This window comes from Bidens hawaiensis, unplaced genomic scaffold (genome assembly GCF_021521415.1).
Source record: "Bidens hawaiensis isolate Kalapana, Puna unplaced genomic scaffold, B.hawaiensis_p1.1 tig00009540_1, whole genome shotgun sequence".
NCBI classification, from domain to species: Eukaryota; Viridiplantae; Streptophyta; class Magnoliopsida; order Asterales; family Asteraceae; genus Bidens; species Bidens hawaiensis.
In genome coordinates, this window is record NW_027491708.1 from 595,525 (window position 1) to 606,610 (window position 11,086).

The window sequence follows — 11,086 nt, forward strand, 5'->3', positions numbered from 1 at the left end:
CTCTATCGTAGTCCTACACCACCAGCCGCCTATGGCTGAGGTGGTTGGGTGACGTGAGGTCGAAGACTCACTTAAAAATAAACCGAATACAACTAGTTAGACAGCGGTAAGCGGGTAACGAACACAGGGAGTTTGTGGAAAATATGTTACTAAGTAGCTTTTAATTAATCTATATTAAACTAAATGCAGAAAATAAACTCAAGAATTTTGGTTGTTTGGTTTTGATTAACAAAAACAACTAAAGCAATAAACGAGTTTTAAACAATATAACAAACAATGCTCTCTACCGATTTCAGGTTTTCAATTTTGATAAAGTTAACGTTTACTTGTGAGATGAACTACACAAATACAGTTCGTGAAAATGCGTTTGGATGTGAAAAAATAGAACTAAGTACTTGGATTATAAAAACGCAAGGTTGTCACTCAATAATCAGTTTAGTATTGATAACCCTAATTCTCTTCTACTAAATCTCGATTGCCATGGCACCAAGAACGGATAGTCAAGAACACGAATTTATACCATACTAACAATTACAAAACAAACACACAATCACCATAGCAGAATAATCATAAGATCAACATACTATCCCACAAATAACATACACGATTAACAAATATCCAATTGAAAACCTTACAATTCGGGAGAGAACATAAAAGAAATTAGCCGAGCATGATCCGGTTCATCATCCCTTCGATTATAGTAATCATACGAATTAAAAACACTAAATCAACAATTGGAATCACCAAACTGTTGTTCTTGGACCCAAAAATCGCCCCTAGGTCGTTCCAAAGTGTTAGATAGATGAAAAGACACCAAAAAAACGGAATAAAAACAAGTATTTTCGGCATTTACAGCTCCGCACCGTGGCCCACGGTTCCCACCGTGGCCCACGGTGGTCTCCACGGTCTCCAGAACGCCACAATACAGTGTAAACTGTCGTTCTTGATCAGTTAGACCGTTGCCCACGGTCTAGACCGTGGCCCACGGTGGAGCTCTTTCTCATTTTCTTGTTTTCTTTATATCTTTCTCGTTTCAACTCCGTTTTCTTCACCGTTTTCGCCCACGTTCTCGTAATTACATCCTCTATCTTCTCTTACCTAAAATTATATGAGTAACCATAGTCAACTAATTCCACAAAATAAACCGATTGTATGCATGGTTATTGACGGTCTTATATCACTTAAGGGTTGTCTAATGGACTACCCGTCACATTCCACACTTACCCGTTGCTTGCCCTCAAGCAACATCTCAACACAAACTATTTATTATTTTCAACTTGTAGCCACCAATCTTACCACACTTCCGGTTCAGTTATGGTCCCAAGTCATACTCTATTCCCTTATTTTATCGGTTGCACTAGTTCACTTGACTTTCCATTTAAACCATAGATTTCTAACCAAACCTAACATGCTTTCGGTTTTTCTATACATAAAACACATTTACACATCAACCTTTTCTTGGTGATCATCTATACATTTCACATTTAGTCAATTCTCCTCGCATACGCTTGTACAATCATCAAATCTCCACCTATGTAAATGCTTTTGACATGAATACAAATCAAGAGGTCTTAAAACGGGTTGTAATGGGGCCAAGTGTAAGGGTATGAAAGGGAATATTGAAAGTAGCTCAAGCGATCCGATCCGACTTATTACAAACAAACTAAGTAAAAAAATAAACAACTATAAACATCATAACTTCTCTTTTTCTTTTCTTTTTTTTTTTCTCTTTTTTTTCCTTTTTTTTTCACATCAATACATAATACTTTGAACATTGCATACATAAACATTACAATTCTAATACAAACCTTTTTTTTACTAATATAATACTTGAACATTACATACTAGCATGATAAACATAATGCTTCACATCTCTAACTGATAAATACTAAAACAATTACATAGAAACCTATTAAGTCGGATCATTTCGCAAAATAACACCGGGGTTGATTAAATAAAAGAATAGGCCCAATAAGGTTTTCTAAAGGAACCAACCCCCGCCCCTCACATAACCATCCTCATATGTATAATGTATGAGGCCCCAACCCCCAGTACCAACACTCTCGCTCATCCAGACGAGGCTTAACCTAAGTGCCTCTATCACTTTTGCACTCATGTCAAGCTAAGATCTCAAAATGCACTAATTGTACAAGTTCTACCAGAGAATATCAACTTTTCCACCAACCAATACTTCCTCAATTCTCAAGTGTAAACGAATATCTTATGCAAGTTATTACACCGAAAGCATGCTAACCTTGGTTAGAAAACTACATAATCTCCTTTTAAAAACAACTAGGCACAAGTTATTTAGGGAATTGTGACCATGAAAATGGACCAAAACTTTACCCCGCCATCTTACCACTTTCCGATTCTTTTAAACACATTTTTTTTTTATTTTTTTCTTTAATTTTTTTTTAAACAAAGTTGTTCAAAACAAACAGAATTTTCCTCATCCCCACACTTGGGATACATTGTCCCCAATGTATGGTGCAATTTATAATCTAAACTCGAGAAATACCACCTGCAAACCATGAACGGCTAACAACCTAATTTAATCCACAAATAACACCATTTCCAACACAAAAATTTCACACCACCAAGTACACGAAAACAAATAAGACACAGGATAGATAAACACATGCACCTGATCATGTGTTTGTAGTGATGTGGTTGTTGTGCTTTAACCGGAATAAACGCATTTCATAGAGTCTTTGATATCTCACAGGGAATATTGTAAACATCCCCACACTTGAATTATTGCATCCATGATGATTGAATTGCAGAACCTGTCAAAACACAAACACACCCAAAACAAAAACCAAACAAAATACACTACTCTACATCCTCAGGCTGCCTCCCGAGAGCGCTAAGTTTAAAGGTCTTTAGCCAGACCGTACCTGATATACGTTATGGTGGTCTCAATGCACACTTACCCAATGTATTTCCAATGAATGCCCGAAAAATTACATGCCACCTTCATAAGTTTTTCGGTATAACTGGCATGTTTAGAAAGCACCTGCGGTTTTCGCTGATCCACTTCATGAGATACACACCGATGTCTTGTAGCTTTGCCCTTTTCATCTTCTTCCCCGAACCTTCTTCCCCACACTTGTTAATTGGAATGATGGATATGGGAAGAGGTTCGGTATACACATTCTTCTCATCAGACTGCTCTGCCTCATCATCTTCACACACCTTCTGATCCACCCATGACTCTTCATCAGATAAATAATTTGTTGGTGTGGCATTATCCTCCACAACCTTCTCCTCCATGTGAGAATAATCTCTAATATCATCAGGTAATGGTGAGAGACGCACTTATATTTCTATCTTCATTTTTAACTTCTGACACTTGGAAACTAGACAGCTGATTCGATCTTCATCAAAAAGGTTGGGTGCTGATAAATACTGATCGAGTTTGGACAAAATCACTTCCAACATAGCAAGCCTTTTCTCCTCCTTGTTCTGATAAGTATAGACACCTTCAGGCACATAATATTCCTCGGGATGATATTGTTGGTATCCCCGATACGGTCTTGAGATGTACGCATCCATCATTTTTTATTCCAATACTTTGAATTTTCCAAATACACCGAGCACACATCATAATCAAAAGTATGATCACGACCGCAACAGAAACATCGCCCATCCATTCTTGGCTCATAATAAGCATCCTCGTCCCGATCCCATCTGTTAGAGTAATAACCATCCTCCACCGTTGTATCAGAATCATAGAAATATGGATGAGGGGAAGGATTCTCATAGCAAGGCATTAGTGGATCTCTAAATTTTGATTTTTCCCGTCTAAATCGAGCCTCGTGGCGACCAATACAAGGGTGAAGTGGCTCCCTGCACAAGATGCATGGAATAGAGCCGCAAAATATAGTAAGATCTATCATCTATGCGGTTGTGGGAGCTGGTGAATCCATGTTGTTGTTTGATGCAGTTGATGAACCAAGAAGCTTGTTAGAGCCTCTAGTATGCATACACCTGTAGGTACCTGCACACTAACACAACCAGCGTAAACTCGAAAATAACAAACAAAAACTACTAAAGCTGACACATGTTGCGCACTACTCCCCGGCAACGGCGCCAAAATTTGACGTGAGGTCGAAGACTCACTCAGGAATTAACCGAATACAACTAGTTAGACAGCGGTAAGCGGGTATCGAACACAAGGAGTTTGTGGAAAATATGTTACTAAGTAGCTTTTAATTAATCTATATTAAACTAAATGCAGAAAATAAACTCAAGTATTTTGGTTGTTTGGTTTTGATTAACAAAAACAACTAAAGCAATAAACGAGTTTTAAACAATATAACAAACAATGCTCTCTACCGATTTCAGGTTTTCAATTTTGATAAAGTTAGCGTTTACTTGTGAGATGAACTACACAAATACAGTTCGTGAAAATGCGTTTGGATATGAAAAAAGAGAACTAAGTACTTGGATTATAAAAACGCAAGGTTGTCACTCAATAATCAGTTTAGTATTGATAACCCTAATTCTCTTCTACTAAATCTCGATTGCCTATGGCACCAAGAACGGATAGTCAAGAACACGAATTTATACCATACTAACAATTACAAAACAAACACACAATCACCATAGAAAAATAATCATAAGATCAAAATACTATCCCACAAATAACATAAACGATTAACAAATATCCAATTGAAAACCTTACAATTCGGGAGAGAACATAAAAGAAATTAGCCGAGCATGATCCGGTTCATCATCCCTTCGATTATAGTAATCATACGAATTAAAAACACTAAATCAACAATTGGAATCACCAAACTGTTGTTCTTGGACCCAAAAATCGCCCCTAGGTTGTTCCAAAGTGTTAGATAGATGAAAAGACACAAAAAACGGAATAAAAACAAGTATTTCGGCATTTACAGCTCCGCACCGTGGCCCACGGTGGTCTCCATGGTCTCCAGAACACCACGGTACGGTGTAAACTGTCGTTTTTGATCAGTTGGACCGTTGCCCACGGTCTAGACCGTGGCCCACGGTGGAGCTCTTTCTCATTTTCTTGTTTTCTTCATATCTTTCTCGTTTCAACTCCGTTTTCTTCACCGTTTTCTCCCACGTTCTCGTAATTACATCCTCTAACTTCTCTTACCTAAAATTATATGAGTAACCATAGTCAACTAATTCCACAAAATAAACCGATTGTGTGCATGGTTATTGACGGTCTTATATCACTTAAGGGTTGTCCAATGGACTACCCGTCATTGGGCCCGCAGCCAAGGATGGATCTCTATGTGGGCTAAGCTAGGCCGCAACCTACCCAGTTATTTCGCTCAGTAGTGTAATTTTTTAGAAAAAAAAATATGTGTGTTAAGTTCGGCTAATTCAAATTATTGTTTACCCATATTATGTGTTTATGATCCGTTATGGCCCGCCACAAGGATAGCGTTGGAGATTTGCCTAAAGGCTTTATCCATTTTGAAATCATGAGGCCCATTAAAAAAAAACTTCCCAACTTTTCTTTGTTAAACCGTTTTATTAAAAACTTATACATTATGTGTTCTTTCGAATTCCCAACTGAGATTTACTAAGTGAGCATTTGGTTGGTGAATTTTTCTGAAATAGAAGATGAAGAGCTTGAGCTACCTAGCGCTTTCTGCAATCGCAAACACATGGGTCGCCTTTTATCATTGAGTTACCCTGAGTTTCCGAGCTTTATTCGCTTTTCGTTCTAAAATAATATAGTTATAGAGGTAGTTAAGTGTAATATCATATGAAAAGCAACAAGAAGAGATTCATTGCATAGGAAGAAGATATTGTGTTTTCTGTTACAAAGAAAACGATTATTTGCAGACATGATGTCTCCTCTGATTTGTCCTTTCATTCATTTGACTTAACTACAAAATTGGCAGTCAATTTTACCTTACTTTTGTACTATGTATTTTGTGATAAAAACAATTCCTAATAATGATTAATGTTCCATGCTAACTTCTCCTTGTTCTAGAAAAAATTACAAAAATAACTATTTATTATACAAAATGTAGATTCCTATAAATGTATCATAAAAACATATAACTCTATACACACACAATACATAAACTTAATTTGATTATTATTTATCGTCACGTACCAGCCTAACATCTTTTGTTACCGACTTAAAATCATATAACACGTGACATGTGCCACAATTTTGAAAAACAAATCCTTTTATGTTGAAAATTTTATGTTTTACACACACCCACAAATCCTATATCTATTTTCTTATTTGCATACATGCATCATACTTCTTAGGTTAGATGTTACTTTCGTTTTTCATACTCTCCATATCTTTAAAATATCATTTTTATCAAAAGATTAGAAAATCAACCACGAACAATGATGAATCTTGTAATTCAATAGGTCTCTAATATAATATCATTTAGGTATAGTCCATGTCGAGACTCTGGTCACGTCTTCTGATTTCCAATCACTTGACCCATGACCCCTCACCATGCCGGTAGTGAGGGGTGACCAACCAAACAATGCAAGATGCAAATGTCAAATTAAAGGTTCTATAGATATGATATGTATACTAGCTAGGTGGCCAACCATTCACTACCTCAACTAATCTAACCTTGACTTCAACTTAAAACCTTATTATTCTAGTGTCTTTGTTAGGAACTGTTACACTATCACAGTTATCATCATATTTTTGTAAACATACCATGATGGACATTTATAAATTCAAATTTTAGGTTTTTAATCCTTTTTTTTATTTTAATAGTTATACATAGTGACAATGTCTAAGGTATCTATAGTTTAACACACTGAAATTCTCTTTATTTGCATACATATTTAAAGATCTTTAAAGATCTTTTCCGAGCCAAAACTTGTGATTTTTCATACAAACACTTAATATAACATATAAACAATACACAAACTACAAGCTCCAAGTTCTTCCTACACTACCCTTTCATACTCTTATAAAATTAAATTAAAACCACAAATCCTACTACATAATACTACAACTTTCAGTGTTCTCATCGCTGAACATATGAGTCACGTTATCATTACTCGGCGCTCCCATATGCGCCCCCCCGTATGCTGCATAAGGCTGCTGATGCCCATACATCATTTGCGGGTACATATTCGCCCGTTGCTGGTTCATCATCATCGCTTGCATATACTGTTGTTGCTGCTGCTGTTGCATAAATTGTTGTTGCTGCAACTGCTGTTGGTTGAACGGATTCCCATGATCCATCCCTTGACCACGATAAGCCATCTGTTGGGCCATCATCGGATTACCACCCATTTGGCCCATTGGATGGTTTCCCATTTGGCCCATCATTGGATTACCACCCATCATTTGACTAAGGTTCCGAGCACCGCCATTGCCGCCGCCACCACCGCCATTTTGAGGCTTCTTGAAGTCAAGAAACTCGACATGTTTATCACCACCCTTAAACTTTCCCTCGTCATGATGCTTTCCTTCACCTTTCTTGTCCCAATTACCGCCCTTACCACCGTCACCGCCTTTCTTGCCGCCCTTGGGACTTGAGGCACTTTGTTTCTTTTTACCAACACCAGAAAACATCTTACCACCAAAAAAGCCACCAAACCCACCGCCACCACCTTCTTTACCGCCTTTATTCTTTTTACCACCGTCACCATCACCGCCCTTTTTCCCGCCATTACCATTTTTAGCATTATCATTCATTCCACCCTTGCCCTTGAACTGGACAGGCAATTCAAACCCTGCACCTGGTCCCTTCTTACCATTCATCATTGCAGCCATTGGCCCGCGGGGACTGTTCCCACCCACTCCGGGACCCCTCTTCATATTATTGGGCTTCATATCAATCCCATCAAGACTATCATCATCCTCATCATCATATTCATCATCAAACTCATCATCAAACTCATCATCATCAAAATCATCCTCATCATCATCAAAATCGTCCTCATCATCAAACTTCCCACCACCGCCTCCGCCGCCAGCTACTGGCAAATTAAACTTAACCGATTTCTGGTCCTTGTTAGGCGGCTTAAAGTCTTTGAACCCTTTATTCATTGCTGCTTGCATTCGTTGCATTTGTAGCATCTGCTGCATCTGTTGCATTTGTTGATTATCTTTCCCACCCTTCTGATTATCTTTCCCACCGCCCCCTCCGCCTTTTTGATTCTTGTTTTCAAAACCCATGTTCTTGAACTGATTATTAATAAGATTAACACCGCCTTTTTGCCCGCCCCATAGCTCGGCGTGTTTACCAGACTTGTTAAGTTTCTTTAATAGCGCATTCGGATCCGCATTTCCCGACACCGTGATCTTCCCTTGCTCAAGATCTATGCTTGTTTTATACACCCCTGTCAAATTTGTTACCAAATATTAGTTAACACAACATCAATATTTCAATAAAATTATTTAAAGTAAATATATATATATATATATATATATATATATATATATATATATATATAGGTCACATGTTGTTATTAAACAAAAAGATAGTCTACCAGTGGTCAAAACTTGGAAGAAACAAGTAAAGCGTGTAAACACGCAAGGCACTTTCAAAACTTTGTTATGCCACCGTCTTGTTTTTGCCCAAAAGCAAACATTTAGGTGCAAACACGCAAACCACTTTATTAGCTATACCAATCACTTTCATTCCACCCACTAGTTTTACTTTTTGAATTTAGTAAATATTTATTGTGTCTATCTAGTGCATAAAGAAAGATACACACTATGTTTTAGATTGTTATCTTTCAAATTAGTAATAATACAACTTTATTGCCCAACTAGTTTCCTGGTAATAGGTTTTCCCGATCTAAACATATTTATAAAGTATACGAAAACTAAGGCAACAGTTGTGAGTTTCTTGATAAAAGATTCTAATGTTAAAAACAAATAATAATAGCAAAGGCGGATGGTTAAGGCTTGACTCAAAAGGAATTTACCACGGCGGTTGGTTTCCTCATTGAAGGTGGTGACGCCCAAACGTCAAAATCAGTATGGACTCAGGATTACTCACTCGAGTTGTAGGGTAGTTTCAAATGCGTTAAATTAAAAAAAGAACAAATAATAATATACACCATGTTTTAGTATACTTCTATGAAATAAAAATAAACTGTAGCACAGTTACCAAAACAAATTTTGTGATAATTTTACAGGACAAGAGTTATAAAATAAAGAGACAAAATTAATATAAATAACAAATCATCATCATCGTACTCGGTATATCCCACCAATAGCAAAGCTATGGTAGGGTCTGAGGAGGGTAAGATGTAGGCAGCCTTACCTCTACCCCATAGGGATAGAGAGGCTGCTTCCGGTGAGACCCCCGGCTTGATAGTAGTTTTACATCAAGCCTTGGACATAAGGCACATAGCACTCAATCATCGGGACACCGGCTGATCGGTGCATGTACCCTTATCTTTCAGCTATCAACGCCACTACATGATGCCTGATTAACCGTCCGTCACTTTTAACGTTATTTTCACGAGATTAGTAAAATAACGTCAAAATTAGTGCAATTTCACTTTTGCCCACCCGAGGGTTCACACATATATACAAAGCAGGGCTACAATTATTGTGATCTTTTTTACAGGACAAGATTTATTAAAATAAAGAGACAAAATTAATACAAAAAGTAAAAAAACAAAAAAGGAAAAAGGAAAAAAATGAAGCATGTGGAGAGGGAACACGTCATGTCAGTTATGGTCACAGTAGCTTCGGCAGAACTACTCCATGGACCAAGTACCATCATATCACAAATATCTATATGTACTAACATAATCTTCGTTATTATCTTTAAGTTTATCTTATTAACCAAAAAATATCTCTATTAACTTAAAAATATATCTATGGGTACCTGATTTAGGTCAAATACGACGGTGTTCAAATTAGTTGCTTTTGCGATGTGTAATTTAAACAGCGCAAAAGCAACTAATTTAAAGGATCTTGGCTAAATCAGTAGCGACAAATTCAGATCTGTAGATCTGGGTTTTAAATGTAATTTTGATTGTAAGTCAAGTAAATGAGGATGAGACTAACCGTCGACTTTACTCAATAGTTTCTTAATCTTCTGTTTACATCCATCACAGGCGCACTGTGTGTTCAACTTCAGGACACACGTCTACATCAAAATAAAAAAAAAATAAGCGGTGAGTAGTGGTCGAAAAACAGAGGTGAATGTAAATGACGTAAGTACCTGAAGCTTCATGTAGTCTTGTTGTTGTTGTTTGCTCATGTTGAATGAGTGTGGCTTGGCTGGCTCATACACGGTGGGGTATGAATTAATAAGAGCAGAGAGAGATTAAGAGATTTGAGGAAAGTAAAAAAGGGCAAGAGAGATGTAAAATGAACACACTGGATTTGAAGCGGTGGGGTGTGCTACTTATTTTGAGCTTTCGGTGGGGCCCAGAGCTAGCTACACCTTGGTTGGTGTTTGAGTTATTATTATACGGTCTGTATACCTTTGTTTGAGTTATTATTATACGGTCTGTATACCTTTATTTTGTTTCTAGGATAGATTTTTATTTGTTTTCTTTTTATGTACTTTTATTTAGTTCTAGGCTAGATATTTTTCCTCATAGCATGTGTATAGACCTTAAGGTTATTAATTAATAATAAATGACAATGACAAGATTAATGAATAATTTCAATCTTAACCAATATATAATATTACATAATACTACAATTGATTATTAGTCATAAATCATACCTCTAGCTTTGACGTTAGCACCAATCTATCAAACCCACCACCTCTGTAAAATAGTTTTAAAAAAATTGTCATTAGGCTAATTTTATATTAAAATTATGTGTAGTTTAAATTTTCATAGGCTATTTTGCAACATGTGACGCTTCTGTTATCATTGAAGAGTTTTGTAAAAAGAGGCGTGATGGTAAAAGGCTCATACCTCTGATGCAATCATTACAATTCTCTCTCTCTCAAACGTCTGCCCTTTAAAGTTATGTACAAACCCATAACTTTGAGGGGGGGAGGGCAGCGTAGGGGAGAGCCATGAGCCATAACTTTACCCATAACTATCGCATTACACATGGTCTAAGCCCAGTTGCTTATTGCAATTGCGTATCACTAAAAATAATTGTATTTTTGTTTGTAAGAACGTG

General features: G+C 36.9%; 1 protein-coding gene across 1 annotated transcript; it reads right to left on the bottom strand.

Moving 5' to 3' along the window:
• Window positions 1-6,829: 6,829 nt before the first annotated feature.
• LOC143532685 (uncharacterized) lies at window positions 6,830-10,336 on the bottom strand. The gene is made up of 3 exons (XM_077027669.1): window positions 10,164-10,336; window positions 10,007-10,088; window positions 6,830-8,319 (listed from the first exon to the last, which is right to left on the bottom strand). Exons 1-3 carry the CDS (start codon window positions 10,200-10,202, stop codon window positions 6,968-6,970), a joined length of 1,473 nt encoding a protein of 490 aa, XP_076883784.1. The 5' UTR covers window positions 10,203-10,336; the 3' UTR covers window positions 6,830-6,967.
• Between the last annotated feature and the right edge of the window lie 750 nt (window positions 10,337-11,086).